This window comes from Marmota marmota, unplaced genomic scaffold (assembly GCF_001458135.2).
Source record: "Marmota marmota marmota unplaced genomic scaffold, marMar, whole genome shotgun sequence".
In the NCBI taxonomy this organism is placed as follows: domain Eukaryota; kingdom Metazoa; phylum Chordata; class Mammalia; order Rodentia; family Sciuridae; genus Marmota; species Marmota marmota.
Window position 1 is genome coordinate 11,904,506 of NW_026000016.1, and position 17,081 is coordinate 11,921,586.

A 17,081-nucleotide genomic window follows, 5' to 3' on the forward strand; every position below is an offset into this window, starting at 1 on the left:
TTTTTTTTTTTTTTTTTTTTTTTTTTTTTTTTTTTGGAAAGTCAGGCCTATATAAACAATGGCCTGTTTACTTCTCCACTTGGATGTCTCTCAGGACCTTATTATACTCATGCACCTAAAACTAAAGACCTGATTATCTCTTTTAACTTTGGTCTTTGTCCTTCAGAATTCTGAATTTCAGCAAATGACAGCATCGTTCCTCCACTTCTCCTGGAAGTGAAGAACTGGTCCCAGACGTGTCCTTCTCTCACTACAAGCAATCAAACTCCAAGTACTTTTTATTCCACCTGATTTATGAGTCAAGTGTTTGAGTATATGCTAAATCTCCTGCAGTATTCTAGACCCTAAGCACATAGGGATGAGCATGACAATACCAAGATCTCATAGAATTTGTGTTGAAGAAGTGACAAAATAAAACAAAACAACTTCTACATTGTAAGTACTATCTTAGTAATAGAAGAGGGTGATGTGAAATACAGTAGTTCAGATCACAGAAGACATCTCTCAAGAGGTGGCATTTTAATTGAGACCTAATGACAAGGAGCCAGCCATTTGGTGGAGATAGACCATTTGGGACAGGAGGAATAATAAGTCCCTAAGTTGGGAAATCCTGAAGTGATCAGAGTTCAGTGAGTGGGAGGGAAGCAGTGTAGGGGGTGTGTTCTGACAGGAAAGAGGGGAACAGATCACAGGAGAATTGGAAGGTAAGTGTGGTGGACAGGACAGAGCCTTCCCCTGACCGTGAGACTGTCTGGCTTTATCCCTGGAAACTTTATGTGGCAGAAGGGACTTTGCAGATGTGATCAAATTTAGAATCTTGAAATTGGGAGATCATGCTGGAGTATCCAGGTGAGTCCAATGTAATCCAGGTGAGTCCCTTGAATTGGGGAAGCAGGAGGGTCACACTGAGGGAAAGATGTTAGGATGGTGCCACTGGTGGAAGGATGGAGAGGGGGCATTAGCACACGTATACAATACTGAAGTCAGCCTTTTGTAACCTCATCTCAGGAAGGACGTCACATCACTTCTGCCTGTTTCAGTACATTTACAATCCAGTCACCAGATCCAGTCTGCACAGGGGAACTGGTTCCCCTTGGGGATGAGTGCTGGGAGGGGAGATTCCTTGGCAGCCGTGTTAGAGGCTGCTGACCACAGCACTTAGTGGGTTGTGGCTGGACACTAAGTTGATATCCTTCCCCTACTCTCTCTGAACCTCTGCTTCTCTAGGTGTGGTGAGTTTGCATCTCTGATGACTTGTCCACTTCTAAGCAGTGAGAACAGACTTTGAATACAATGACTCAGATGGATTCAGATTTTCCTACAATCTTTTCTTCATATTTTCTAGAAATATTCCACTATTTCCTGGCCTTTTAATGGCATTTCTTGCTATTGTTATGCATTTTTTAAAAAGTCATTTTTTTTTAAATTAGTCACTTAAGTGGGATTTTGAGTAGGAATAGAAATAGGTAATAAATCTGTCAGTTCAGTTTACCATTTGGAAACTAGATAACTTTGTTCTTTGTTTTCAAGGTAGCTTTTCTTACCTTTGATGGAATTGTTAATATTTCACCCATAGAATATTAATTTGATGGAAAAATTGTTCTGCTCCTTCAGAGAGTTATCTTTATATCCCTGTGGCCAGAACTTGTCCCATGTAGGTTTTTGTATTAAACTCTGCTTTGGTTTAATTGATCTAAGAGAAAATGTCAGCTTGATTTTAGGATTTGATAGATTCAACCCCAACAGTTGAATTCACTTGTTTTGTGAATTGTGGTTTGGTTTTCTGGGCTTCTAAACTATATTAATAATGTGTTTTAGCTTTCTGTCATTTGAAAATAATCAAATGTATGAATCTTTGGGTCTGAACCATGAGATTGTTTGGAAGCCAGTAGAAGGACATAGTAATAATTTTACAATTTCATTTCTATAAATGAATTTTAACATTAGTACCCATGTGAATCTAAGGAAATAGAGTGAAAATTTGGAAATAATTTTCTTAGAAAATGAGGTTTTATTTTTTTTTTTACTAGAACTAAACTGCACACATTTTTAACTTTGATTTTTGAACTTAGGATGTGTAGCCTTTCAGGTGATAGGAAAATTTGTTTTGGTACAAGATTAAAATGATTAGTTTTGATTCTGAATTTCATCTATCCACCTAGGGACCATCTTCCTACATGCAAAGTGTTACAAGATTTTCTCCTCCTGACTGAAAGGTATATTTGATTACTCGTGCCTGAAGAGCTGATGTATAACCGCAGCTTTGATTTTCTATTAAAAAATGAATTCACAGTGAAAAATGTTTTTCATAGGAAGATAAACATTTTAGGTAACTGCCAGGAATAAGAGGAATGGTAGCTGTGTTTTATATAAGAGTGGGGGAAGGGCAGTACTGTTTTTCAGAATCTACTACCACTACAGACACACACTCTTGAGTGCCTTAAAATATCCCAGCTGTCTGTGATGGCAGCAATGCAAGCAGATGACATTTTATGTTGTTATACAAAGCAGAAAAATGGAACCGTATTTTGGAGCATAAAAATATATGAAAGTTAAAATATACAATTGAAAAACACATGTCGATGTGTGAAAAAAGGGACATTTTGAAGAGGTGCAATAAATAAGAGAAGATGATAAAAGCAGTCCTGGGCAGGTGCCAGAAGCACTTGGTCTGGGACACTGTCATAAATTGCTTAAGCTTAAATGACCTCGCTGTTGCAGAAGTAGGTCAGAATGAAAGGCATTGAAGTCAGAACTTTGGGGGAAAAAATGTGAATAATGAAACATCAAGGGACAGAGCGAACTTAAATTTCATGAAATGCTAAAACCTGATCTGTGACTCTGTATAAGTGAATTCATTAAAATTATGCTAGACTTCCTTAAAGCTTCTTGTCACCACTTTCAGATTTCAGAACTGTGATATTTTATGAAAAAGGGTCACCTGGTTCAGATAGTAATGCACATCACAAACCTGGACGTGTGGCTTCAGGTAAAATGCCAAGTTCTGAAGATAGTGTACATCAGGCAGAAAGTATTCCTGTCCTAGAGTCATGTAAGTCATGGAGTTGTGCAGCCACAAAGAAGTTTTACACTTATTCATTCAGAGTTCATATGTGTAGTGGTGGTTCTCAAAGTGTGATTTGGGGACTTCTGAGGGTCTCATACTATTTCAGGGGTTCCACAAGAAGTGTTTTCATGATAATATTGTGATGCAGTTTGTTTCTTTCACTGAGTTGACATTTGTATTGTTGGGTAAAAGCACTGTTGGGTGGTACAGCTGGTGCTAACACACAAATGGAGGCCAGGACACCAAATGATACCAAGTGGTACTAGTTAGTACTACTTAAGGGCCACCAGTGGGTCCTTATGTTCTTTACCACATTAAAAAAAGAGGAAAAATGCACCATTTTAATTTAATTAAGAATGTGTTGATGAAGCAGTGAAATTATTAATTGCATTAACCTTAACCTTCGAGTATATGTCTTTGCTGCAAACTAGCTTTCTGGTTGCCCCTCCCAAAAAAGCTCCTGTGGGATTTTGTGATTTGTGAACTGTACTACCTGCTTTTTTCATAAGATACCTTTAGAAACTCTAGGTTTCTAAGATAGTTTATTCAGGTTGACTGGTGTTTGGAAGACATTTTTTTCACCCAAATGATCAAAGTGAGTGCTATTCCAAAGACAACAACAAAATATTGTCATCAACGATAAAGTTCCAGCTTTCATGCAAATATTAGAATTTTAAAAAACTTGTATCTGCTGTACCATGAGGATTGGCAGTTTCCTGGTGTTTAATTTTTTTTCCCCAATGAGATTGGTGGTATTATTAACAAATGTGATCTTTGTTGTTATACCATGAAATGGGTGAACATTTGGAAAGTCTGCATAACTCAGTGAAGTAATATTTTCCAGATGACTAGGGCATGATACCACAAGACCATACGTGGGTAAGAGTCATAGAGAATGCAGAGAGACTGGTGATGGTAATGTCATCGAGTGTGGAGGGTTCATCGATATAGCTGCAGAGTTCCCTTTGCATCTTACCTCTGAGAAATCACCATCTCTCTAATTCTGGTGTAGTATTGTTTTAGTCACGTTTTCTTTTTTTTTTTTCTTTTCTTTTCTTTTTTTTTTTTTTTTTGCACTAAACCACCTGAAAGAATAATTTTAGAGGAGGAAAAGTTTATTAGGGGCTAACAGTTTCAGAGGTCTCAGACCGTATGTGGGCAACTCCATTGCTGCAGGCAGAACATCAAGGCATAAGAGTGTGGTGGAGGAAAGTGGCTCAGGATATGGCCACCAGGAAAAAGGGAGACAAAGCTCAGCTCACAAAATATATTCTCCAAAGGCACATCCCCAGGGATCCATCTTCTCTAGTCACCCCCTATCTACATACAGTTATAACTCAATTAATCCCTGTCAGGAGATTAATACAATGATTAGGTTAAAATTCTTAAAACCTAATCATTTCACCTCTAAACTTTCTTGCATTGTCTCACACATGAGATTTTGGGGGACACCGCATATCTACACCACAAGTATCAATGAATATCTCCAGTTAGCTTAAAAGGCCACTAAAATGTGTCTTTCTTTTCCAATTGCAAGTCTGTGTGAGGTCAGATTTTCTCCACGTACTCAATGCAAGCAATATACACCAACAAATTGAATGCAGAAGAAGATAGGACAATTTAGGTCTTTCCTTTTCAGCCAAAAATGAAAGATATTTGCAAATCTGTGAAACAGTGCCACTCTTCTGAAATTTTTATTTTGGAGAATACGTTTATTTTTTATAAACATGTTATTTTAACATTTCATTTTGAATAGATTAATCTAAATATTTTAGATTACTTAACATGGTTTGTTTTTCCTCTTTGATTATTTTTTCCCTTTACTGTACTACCTCCCATTGTTGGTTTTCATTGTTATTTTCCATTTCCTCTTCCTGTAATGTTTTGCCGAGGATGTTTTGAAGAGATGGTTTTCTAGCTGCAAATTCTTTTAGCTTTTGTTTATCGTGGAAGGTTTTAATTTCATCTTCCATCCTGAAGCTTAATTTCGCTGGATACACAATTCTTGGTTGGAACCCATTTTCTTTCAGTGTTTGAAATATGTTGTTCCAGGATCTTCTAGCTTTCAGTGTCTGTGTTGAAAGACCAGCTGTTATCCTGATTGGTTTACCCCTAAATGTAATCTATTTCCTTTCTCTTGAAGCTTTTAAAATTCTCTCCTTATTCTGTATGTTGGGCATCTTCATTATAATGTTTCTAGGTGTGGATCTCTTATGATTTTGCACGTTCAGCGTCCTGTAGGCTTCTAGGATTTGGGATTCTGTCTCATTCTTCAAGTCTGGGAAGTTTTCTCGTATTATTTCATTGAACAGATTGCTCATTCCTTTGGTTTGGACCTCTATCCCTTCCTGTATCCCAATGACTCTTAAGTTTGGTCTCTTAATGTTATCCCATATTTCTTGGATGTTCTGCTCATGGTTTCTTAAGAGTCTCGCTGAGCTGTCTATGTTTTTTTCAAGTTGAAATACTTTGTCTTCATTGTCTGATGTTCTATCTTCTAAGTGTTCTACTCTGCTGGTAGTATTCTCCATTGAGTTTTTAAGTTGGTTTATTGCTTCCTGCATTTCTAGGATTTCTGTTTGTTTGTTTTTTATAACCTCTATCTCCCTGTATAGTTGATCCTTTGCTTCTTGGATTTGTTTATATAATTCATTGTTGAAGTTATCTTTCATTGTCTGATTTTGCTGTCTAATGTCTTCCTTGATACTCCAGATCATCTGAAGCATGTATATCCTGAATTCTTTATCTGACATTCCATCTGCTGCAGCTGTTACCTCTTCTAAAGTTGCGTTGACCTGCATTGCTTGTGGTCCTTTCTTTCCTTGTCTTTTCATACTGCTCGTGTTTCTTTCTGCTTGGTGAAACTGTTGTGTTATTGAATTTTTCCCCTATATATTTATATTGCTCTTGTATAGTTGCAAAGTCTCCCTTGCAGGGGCGGGCGGCGGCTGTGCTCCTCCTCCAGTTGGGGTGATCTGTCTATCACGCTGGCGGGCTGCTGGGCCTGTTCTTCCGGTCGGTCGCAGGTCTGCCTACCTTGCAGCGCGGGAGGCGGCTCTGCTCTCTTACTTATTTTTATGTGGTGCTGAGAATCCAACCGAGTGTCTCACACATGCTAGGCAAGCGCTCTTCCACTGAGCTACAGCCCCAGCCAATTAATCCAGCCTTTTAAGTACTACAACAAGTACCTAGAAATTCTGGGTAATTGCAAACATTCTTTAATTTTTATTTTTTGGGGTTATTAATTTTCTGTTTATTAGTAAGTAGAAAGTACAAGCTTTATACCTTGTCTGAATTGAAAGTAAGTGTGTTTATTACTCTGCAACATGACTCCCCTATAGCTCTTACCAAAACAGCAATATTTATACATGCGATTTCTTAGTACTGACCGATGTTCCTTTACATGCATTGCCAAGCTTGAAAAAGAAAATAGGCGGAATCCTGTAGTTTCAGAAATAGGTGGTAAATTGAATACTGTTCTGGAAACTGCTTAAGCTCCAGTTATATCTCTGTTGTGGGGATTGGGTTGGGGATGGGGCTCCCTCCCCTATAATTTAGGCTAACTAAAGGTGGGGAATTGGTACTGAGACACACATAAATGACTTCGTTTTCTCATCTCAGAAGGTAAGAAAAATTCCAACTATTTGTTAGAGAAATGACAAAGAAGCTGTTTTTTCTGTTCTTAGGATTAGGTGGTAACAGAAAATAGTCTACTTTCAGAATCTGTGATGTGGACTGGTTGGTCCATAACTTTGGATGTGAGGTTTTTGATCCATCCCATCCAGGAGTCCTACACTGTGAAATTAGCAAGTGGCTGGTGAGATTTCAAGGTCACTCATCAGAAGCAAATAAAAATATTTTCTAAAAGAATATACCACCAATCCCTGGATGACTCTTAGAAAGCCCCATGAAGGTTGCACTAACAACCCCAAATTATAAAACACATGAGAAAACAGTTTAACCTCAGTCACAAACTACAGGCATAGCAAGTACCAAGGTTAAAACCTGAGCACCTTATATAGTAGAAGTCTCATACCTTTAACATGTATGTTTAAAAGATATCCATAGTGGGGTGGGGACATAGGGAAGAATGAAGGAACTCTGGTTTGTGTAGAGGGGAGTGAGGGGAGAGGGAGGGGTGGGGTTGTGGGGATGGAAAGGACAGTAGAAAAAGACAGAAATTACCCTATATACATGTATGATTGCACTAGTGGAGTAACTCTGAACCATGTACAGCCAGAGGAATGAGAAGCTGTGCTCCATTTGTGTACTACATATCACAATGCATTCTACTGTAAAATAAATTAATTAATTACAAAATGACAGGAAGGCATAAAAGAAAGCCACAATCATTAGGAAAAAGAACTACTAGAAAAAGAGAACAAAAATATTCATAAAAGAACCATTTTGAACCATAAGAATAATAACCATAGTCATCAAAAAGAAAAACACATGTAACTCTGGATAGATTCCTCAGAGATTAGACACAGTTTAAGAGGAAAAAAGTGAATTGGAAGATAGATTTAAGGAAAATTTCCTAGAATGTAGAGATAATAATGTTGGGTAGGACACAGCAACTCAGTTTTCCATGACATATGGGTAGGTGGTAGACTGATCCTAAAAGCCACATGGGGGAATGTATGCCTAACAACTTTGTCCTACCAGATATTAAGAGTACATAAAAATATAGTAATGGTTTTGACTCAGAGAAAGACAAAGAATTGAACAATATGGAAAGTCCAGATACACTTGTATGTAGGAGTTTATCTTTAATATATTTTAAATTTTGTTTTATTTTAATTTTTGCAACAGGCACTCACTATATTGCCCAGGCTGATCCTCCTGCCTCAGCCTCCAGGCAGCTGGTATTATAGGTACCCAGCTATGTGGGAGTTTTAAATAAATTAAATGGTGCTATTAAGTTAGAATCTCTCATGGATGCAAGTTCAGTATACACAGTATAACTGTAATACTTTGAAGAAATCACAGGACTCCCTCTTACATTAGGATTGGGAATGTTCTTTTAAGAAATGAAATCTAGTCGGATGCAGTTTTTTGTGCTTGTAATTTCATCTACTCAGGAGGCTGAGGAAGAGGATCACAAGTTCGAGGCCAGTATTGGCAATTTAGTTAAGCCCTGTCCCCTCCTTCACCAAAAACTCTACAGTGGTAGAGTGCCCTTGGGTTCAATTCCCAGTACAGCAAAAGAAACAAACAAACAAAAAAAATGGACAATCATGAAGAAAAATCTAGATATATTTGGCTACTTTAAAATAACTTCTGTTTGCCCAGGGCCAACATTTAAGATGGGATAAACAATTTGCAAACAGTCCAAAAAAATGTAATGGTAGGTACAATGGAAGTTTTAAAAAATTTATTTTTATTGCAAATTCACAAATTTATGGGTTACAGTGTTGTAAATATATGTGTACAGTGTGTCATGACCAAATCAGGATAGCTAACATTTTCCTCTCATTTATTAAGCATGTTTTTACTCATGTGTATGTGGTACAGTGTGACATTTAGATGCATGCATGCATAAAATATGTTTCTACTCAGTAATCCTAAAGTGAGATGCCAAACTGATGCATTGATGTTCTCCGGGGGGTATTTTGGAGACCCAAGTTCTTTCCATGTGGTGCTTTGCTGTCTCCTAGTGTCTTGTTGTAATCTGCATTCAGGTAGTGTAAGGAGAAGAATATGGAGGAAAAGTATACTGTTTTTTGTTTGTTTTTGTTTTTGTTTGTTTGCTTTAAAGGCCTTAGCCTGGAAGTGGCATTGGAACGTACACTTAACCTTTCATGCTAGACAACTAATCCCAGGCACTAACTGAGCTGCAGGAAGAAGGGGAAAGACTGAGCATTACAGGACATGTAGCCCTTGACTAAGCATCCACATCCCAGCTGTGATTCTGTTATTGTGGAGGGGAGAATGATACTGGGGAGCAGCAAGCTTTCCCTCCTTCACAAACTATGATGAAAAGGCAAGTCATAGATCTCAGAGGATATATAGTAAATCCACTGTGTGGTTCCATGTCATAGCCATCTGCCAGACAGTCTGATAGCACCAAGTGTTGGCAAAGGTATAGGGGAACAGAAAACAGTGAACTCCTGTACACATCTCTCCTGGTACAGGAGTCTTGTAAAAGGATATTCAATAGCAACAATGTAGAAACAACTGTATTGGCTTTAGGTCAAAGTGTGGATATGCAAATACCGTTAATTATTATGGTAGTATGTTATTTAACTATTCAAATGAATCAACTAGTTCTACATGTGCCAATGTAGATATATCAATGTAATATTGAGTGAAAAATCTAGTGGTAAAGGAAATAGTGCCATATATGTGCATCAGAGAAATAAATAATAGTCTGTATTGTTCATAGATGTTTGTATGTTTAAAATCCAAATATCCAGCAATTTCTTTTGCAGAATATGTCCAGCAATTCAGCATGGTTCTTTTTCCTTGGAGGAAGGAGAGAAGGAAGGAATGGAAGTATGGGTCTTTAGCAATATCACTAATGATAAAATACAATGAACTTATCTGAAGCAAATATGCCAGGTTAATATGTTTGACTTTGATACTGTGTATGCAAGTGTTTATCATATTTTCTTTTAAAAAAACGTTTAAAGTGTCTCGGTAATAGGATATTAATCAATAAGGCATTTCAAAAAATTTTAAAGAATGATGTACTATATACTGTGTGTGCTTTAGGGCCTCACTAAATTACTTGAGGTTGGCCCCAAACTTGTGTCCCTCCTGCCTCAACCTCAAGTTGCTGGGATTACAGGCATGTGTCATAGTGTTGAGCTTCTAAAAACTTATTGAAAAATTTAGAATGAATGAATACTGATTTCACATGAAGTATAGATCTATAGCAATATTAAGTCAAATTTTATCATTAAAGACAGAAGCAAAACAATGATATAATTTTACTACTTTTTTGGTAGTTATTAGCCATTTGAAAATTAACTACAAGAGAGAGGTTAAGCGTATAAAATTGGAAAGGAATATGTGTACTTTGTATTGTTCCTTCTGTCCTCTTTGTTATTATTTAGGTTTAAATTTCCTCTTTATTATCTCATTTTTCTTTTGACTTCCAATATTTTTCTTTTGGAGAAAGATTAAATTATTATTATTTTTTCAAAAGAGTCCAGCCATTACATCTAAAAAATTATTTTTACACAACATAGTATGTGAATTCCAGCTCTCTTGGCTGTGATTGCTTCTTGTGGGTTTTCTTTATTTAATAATCAGATCTCCCCCCACACCCACCTCCATTTTTTAAATAAAGTAGATGGCATATATGTGCTCATACAAGTGTTAATTCCAGATTGGTTACTACTGATTAACATAATAGAGATTCAAACTACTAAGCAGTTGTTTGCACTGCTTTTTATACTTAGAAACCAGGAAAAAGATTATAGCTTTGGTTTATTTAATATAAAATAATTTAGAAAAAACATGGTGGAGTTTTTCCAGTGTAAATACCTCTACACATCATTGAGAGGTTTAGTACAAATGATTGTGTTGGGACTGGTTTCTAAGTCCTATTCATACTCTGACTATGGGAGCTTCATTTTAAAAAGTTCTGTGTATAACTAAAATTAGATCGCTGACACCAAATTCCCTTACTAAAAATAAAATTTTTAGTAGATATATAAATGAAGGTAACTATAGCTTTCTTATAAGAACTGGTTCCACAAAGAAATGATTTTTATTTTAACTGACTTTTTCTAACTCTACTGTAACTATAGAAAACAAATTCTTAGGGACACATACATATGCACCGTTTAATACAGCATAATATATGTAGATTTTGAAATGTTCTCTTAATAGTATATTTTAAATATTTCAGCATGTCATTATTTTAGGAGCTTTCTGTGGAGTAGGTATGTCTTTCTGTCTTCTCTCCAGACATCTTTTTCCCTAACTCCTTTCCTCCCTGAATTCCTTCCCTTATTCCTCATGCTCATGGGAGAAAAATGAAAGCACACTGTTATCATTATATGGTTGGATCTGCTGTGGGAAATATATAGTTAAAAATAAATGAGATTTTGCCTTCTATTTAATAATAGGTGTTGATAATTAAGCTGCCTCTTTGGTTATACATCTGTCTACTGGATTTAAAAATGTTCCTACTCAGAGCAATTTGCCAAGCTATATTAGTGAATTTTTCTGGACTATAAAGGAAAATTATAGAGAGTGTAATGTAAAGGTAGGCCATGTTCTCCAACAGGAAAGCTAGTAGCCACATGTGAGTATTTCAATTTGAATTAATCCAAATGACATAAAATTAAAAATTCAGTTTCCCAAGTACATTAATCCCAGTTCAAGTGCTCAATAGCCACGTGGTTCGTGGCTACCCACGTTGCACAAGTAGCTATAGAGCATTTCAGCCTCACAGCAAGTTTTGTTGGCTGGCCTTGAATGGTATCTATAGGTGATACCTGTTTATTTTTATTTATTTTATTAGAATTTTAAAATGATTTTATTCCCTGGATATTATAAATACTAGTACTAATTTTTAGAAACAAGGAATAGCTCAGAATTATTTCACGTGTATATATCTTTTTAAACTTTCCTTCCAACTCAATTTTTAAGATTTTAAGACTAGTGAAATAAAACACGTATCAACCTGGGATTGCCAGCATTTTGCAATTCTTGAAAAACATTTAGAAAATTCTTGATAATAGTACAAAGTCCAGGGATGGGGAGGTGAGGGTGTGGGCTATTATCTTACTTGGTGCTTACCCAGAAGATGATGGAGGAGGAACTGTTTGTTTTTATAAGACACTCAGAAGAAGCAGAGTCAGTTTCTTTGGGGAATATAATTTTAGGGTATAATTACAGGATTAATCCAGGAAAACTGGGAACCATCAGAAAGAAGAGATAAGGGAGAAGGATGGAGAGGAGCCAGCATAATCCTTTTAGTTGTTGGGGACTTTCACTATTCCTTGCCATCTCTCTCCTGAGTCCTTTCCGTGCCCTGTGTACAGGTCACGTTCACTCAGCACTGAAAGCACCCAGTGAGGAACACAGGCTCTCGACATGTTGGTCTGAGAGGCAGGAAAGTGGGTGATTAAGAGCTCTGACGTGGAGCCAGATGGCTGGAGCTTGAGAGTCCAGTTCTGGCTTTTTTGCTGTCTGTGAGAGTGTAGCAAGTTATTTAACTCCTATATATCTGTTTATCTGTAAAGTGAGACAATCTTACTATCTACCTCTTCATGTTCCCATAATGGCCAAGGAATGAAGAGATAAAACTCATTAAAGACTATATTGTTAGTATTGCTAACAACTGTTACATAGGTAATTTACATTGGTAAGTGCCCAATAAGTATACGCTTCTATATTTATTATATCAGGGAAGAAGACATTTAAACAAGTAATTGCAATAAAGCTGGATGAGTTTTATAATAGGCTAAGTTCAGTGTTCCATGATCATATATTGCCGCAGTCTGGCTGGGCACAATCAGGAGCCACTTGTCAAAAGAAACTAACTTTATTTTTAGAACCACACATGCCAAACAAAACAGCCTCTCAGGAAAAACCCTCAGAGCCTCAACTGCCACCACCAGCTTTCCACAAGCCTCTCTCTCCCACCACAAGCTTCTCTCCACCTCCCACAATCCTCCTGCTCTTGAGGCTGATTGGCTGGGTCACATGGGCGGAGCCAAAAAAGTCCCCCAATGAGCAGCTCCGTGGTCTGAAAGGGCAGGGAAACAGCCCAATGAGCATCACCGCAGAGGAGCCAATCAGCTAGATGTTGCTGGGGCCGCTGTGAGCCAATCATCAGCCGGCAGCTGGAAGTTTGCTGGGGCCCCTTCGGCTGTGGCTCTCAACAATATATGTCAAAATGACCTAATTCTTGATAATTATTTAACCAAATTTAGCTTAGCTTTTAGTATGGCTGGTTTTTGTTTCAAACTATACTTTCATAGTTTCTTAAATCAGATCTTATTATTTTTATGGTTTGCATTCTATAAAATTTGTTTATTACCTCAATGTGATAAATGTTTGAAGGCTCCAAGATATTAAGTAAAAATGTTGTGCTGATCATTCTGGTAATATCATAACTGTCACAGTTCTTTCCCGGATGCTTTACATTATATACCAGGTTGCCAAAAACGTAATAAAATCCTCTCTTAGCAATAGCCTCTGGCTAATCAAAATAAAATCTGTCTTCCAGACTTTTACAGGGGAGTTTGGTTAGCTTCGAGTATAATTAAAAAGCATATTATTTGATACCTATTAAAGACAGGAAATTGTGAGGTGCAACTGGTTTTCGTATATTGTGGAACATTTTCTTCAAATACATATAGAAGCTGCTAAAGTGAGTTTTCAAGTAAAAAAATATGAAGTACACCGATGTAAGAGCTGAAATAGATTAAACTTAAGTACCAACAGGTACACCTTTATCGAAGCATCATTTACTTCTCAACTTTCTAGTATGAGATTTTCTTAAGGACTCAGTTTGCCTCATGTAGCATTAAAATAGATTCTTGCTTTTGTGTTTCTTGGGTCACAATGATAGGAAATGTGAAGGGCTAAATTCCTTTTAATTAATATAAGTTACATGTTTTGTAATATGGAGAAGGTTATTTAAACTAACTAGTTGTGAGAAATGTCTCTAGTTATGAGGAATCTCTTTGTTTCATTGAAATCTGAATTTGGGGTAAAAGTTAGGGAGTTTCAAAAATAAATGAGCAATAGGTAACAGGAACAGAGTGCTTGGTAAGGTGTTTCTGGACTTGATACCCAGGTATTCACCACACCAATTGCTGCTTCTTGGTGGCTCCTACGTGCCAACCTCTCATAGTGTTGCTGCTGACTTATTGCTTTGTTTTACTTATGTTTTAAGGAAAATAAACTACAAATAATACGTGAGGTATCCAAGCTATATATTTTAGAAATTATAGAGCTTTAGAAACGTGACATGTTTATTCAGGAGGAAAACCTAAGGTTTAGTTTCTATGTGGGTCGGTCCTATTTAATGACGATGCTTTTCTATTTCACTCCACACAGTAATAGATGAATTTTGTATACATATTTGCCACCTATAGGTTTATTTAAACACATGGCTGTAGAAAAAGTCCAAGGAATCCAATTCTATTTATAGTTATAAAAATATTTAAATATCTGTGATTGTTTGCTAGCAGGTAAGCTCACATTTGTTTGATTTTCTTCCAGATTCATGAAAAACTCCACTACTATGAGAAGCAGAGCCCAGTGCCCATTCTCCATGGTGCGGCAGCCTTGGCCAATGATGTAAGTGTGCCTTTCTGAGCTCACGGGACGTGTCTGCTGCAGGCCTGGCAGAGGTGGAACTCATCCTAGTGCAGACAGATGTGTGTGATCCTACAAGTGAAAACCAGAAGAAGTTGCAAATGTTTCCAAAAGCCCTGTCATCACTGAGCTTATGCTGATATTATGTTGATTTTCATTCACTTTCCTGTTCTAAAAATTGTGCATGCAGCTACCCTTGTGTTCTGCCTTAATAACGACGTAATAGAAATTTTAGGCTTCAAACTCTATGGAGAGAAAGAAACTGTCAGGCATTGGTGTTCTGAGAAAGTCACAGACAAGGGGAAAGCTTTGGAGAAATAAAGACAAATGAGATAGTTATATTGCTGACAGTACTAAAAAATGACAGGTACTAGGATAGGAGTGAGGCATATATGAAATACATAAAAAGACAGAATTGTTTTTAAAATGGATTATAAAGCACAGTTATGATTTATGGATATTAGACCTTTCCAAATTACCTTCATAACCAAAAAGTAAATTTTAGAGGCAGTTGGCATTGATGGAGTAGTTAATTTCCTGTAGCTATAATTTTATTTTAAGTCTGGGGGAGGGGAAACAAACTTGCTGATTCCTACTGTTAACTTTCGGATTCGGATGAATTGAGAGCACACCTGGATAAACTATAAAGGACACTCAGCTAGTCGAGAAATGTGTTTAGTGTGTGGTAGTGATATCCTGTAACTTATTTGTTGCTCTTAAATTTTTTCCTGTATCACCATAAGGCAAACTGTAATTCAGTTTAGTAAAATGCCAGGACCATAATGTAGTAAGAAAAAAAGAATTGACCATCTTCAGAAATTGATTTTCTTTGATATTTTGTATCCTAATTTAGAAATTAAAACATATGTAATAATAATCCAGTTATGTGTATTGGTTTAGTCCTCAAATATTTTCCATTCTATATTTTTATCTCCAGACATATGTTTCAATACATGTGTTTAATGAGGAAGCTTACTTCTGCATTGTAAAACTAAAACTTTTGAAACAAAGGTGAATAAAAGTGTATATATAGTTACATAATTAAGCTTCAGCTAACATTTGAAAAAGGCTTTAAAACCAGTTTTCAAACAACTACTGCTGAGGGTTTTAGGAAAAAATTGTGTAGAGACCTATGTAATTTAGCCCCAAGCATAGTACATAGTAAATTTTTTTTTTTTTTTAAATCAGAATATGAGATTGAGAATAGAACTCAGGGGTAGAGCACTTGCCTAACATACGGGAGGCCCTAGAGTTGATTCCTAGCACTGCAGAAAAAGTAAAATAAAATAAAATAGTAAACCTTACTATTAAATATGATCAACACAGTATTTTTAATTCACTGTAACAGTATACTTAAATGTTAAACATATATTATTATGTATTAAGTGAGTAAAGAATATGAAGAGCCTTTTGTATCTTTTTGTAAGTTAAGAATTCTATAAAAATGTTACCCTGAAAAAGTAAAAGCAGTTTTTGTAATGTTATTTGTCAACTTTCTCTGATTTTATTTTCTGTATGAAAAGTCCATTTCCAAAGATAAGAACCATTGTTTTTAGCATAAAAGAAACAGTAGGGGCAAATGGAAAATTCATGCAGTATTTTAAGATAAAATACTTTTATATACTTTGAATTATAAACCATATATGTTGCATAAACTTTATCTTTTTATATTTGTGTCTTGATTTTCTTATAGAATTATATGATCCTTACTGAGAAATTTTTATAGGAAAGTCTCAAGTTTTTATTTATAACTGGCAAAAGATAATTGTAGGTATTTATGGTACATAGTGTGATATTTTGAGACACATACACACACACCCCTACACACACACATATGATTAATTAGCTTACCCAACAGCTCAAACATATACCATTACTTTGTGGTAAGAACATTCAAAACATTCTTATTGAAGAATGTGAGGCAGATTCAAAGTTCCAGTTCTTTCTTCATATCAAATTGACAAATAGGAATTCTTAATCATTACAATAAAGTACAGTCAGCATTTTTGGTGCCAGAGTAATTCTCCATCTATTATGGATTTATGATTAACTTGGTTTTTATTTAATAGACTTCTTAGTCTGTGTAGATAAACATAATAAAAGTTTCAGGTCATTTACTCTATTAGGATCATTTTAGTTCGTTTTACCCCAGTTATAAACAGCACAGCTACTGTGGATTTTTGGAAACCCTGTGGATTTCACCACCTCATTCAAAAACTCTCCATCTTTTTTTTTTTTTGCACAGTGTCAAAACTTGATCCAGTCCTTTTTACAAATGGTCCTTTGTCTACGTGCAAAAGACCATTCACACAGATGAAGTGCTGGGATTTGCCCTCATTGCAATGAATCAGAAGTGATGTAGCTGATATGATCACGCAGGTTGTACTCAGCCCAGAGCCTGGGCTTGAATCTGCTCTTCTAAGGACCAGAAAAGAAGAGCACTGATTGATTTCTTTCATGCTGACTTAAACACTGGAAAGTAATAACCTTGAGCAAAATAGATTCTCAGTTCTGCACAGAACCTCACAATGCTCTTGCTAAACGTTACTCATGTCAATGTAATCTTCCTTGCAGCTGGCTGAAGAGCTTCAGAACAAGCCATTAAACAGTGAGATCAGAGAGCTGTTGAAACTACTGTCAAAACCCAATGTTAAGGTGAGGACATATTACTCCTGAAATAAATACCTTCTGAAAGGGCCACTTTCTGAGTCTTCAGATGAATTGTGTT

The 17,081-nt window shown here is 36.3% G+C and overlaps 1 protein-coding gene across 5 annotated transcripts in view; it reads left to right on the plus strand.

The window, feature by feature from the left end:
* The window catches only part of Mpp7 (MAGUK p55 scaffold protein 7), a 214,211-nt gene that overhangs the window by 116,502 nt on the left and 80,628 nt on the right, over positions 1-17,081 (plus strand). For all 5 annotated transcript variants that reach the window (XM_048809158.1, XM_048809161.1, XM_048809159.1 and 2 more), the window contains exons 4-5: positions 14,258-14,335; positions 16,928-17,008. In XM_048809158.1, the coding sequence (XP_048665115.1) occupies positions 14,258-14,335; positions 16,928-17,008 (159 nt within the window). The remainder of the gene's footprint in view (positions 1-14,257; positions 14,336-16,927; positions 17,009-17,081) is intronic.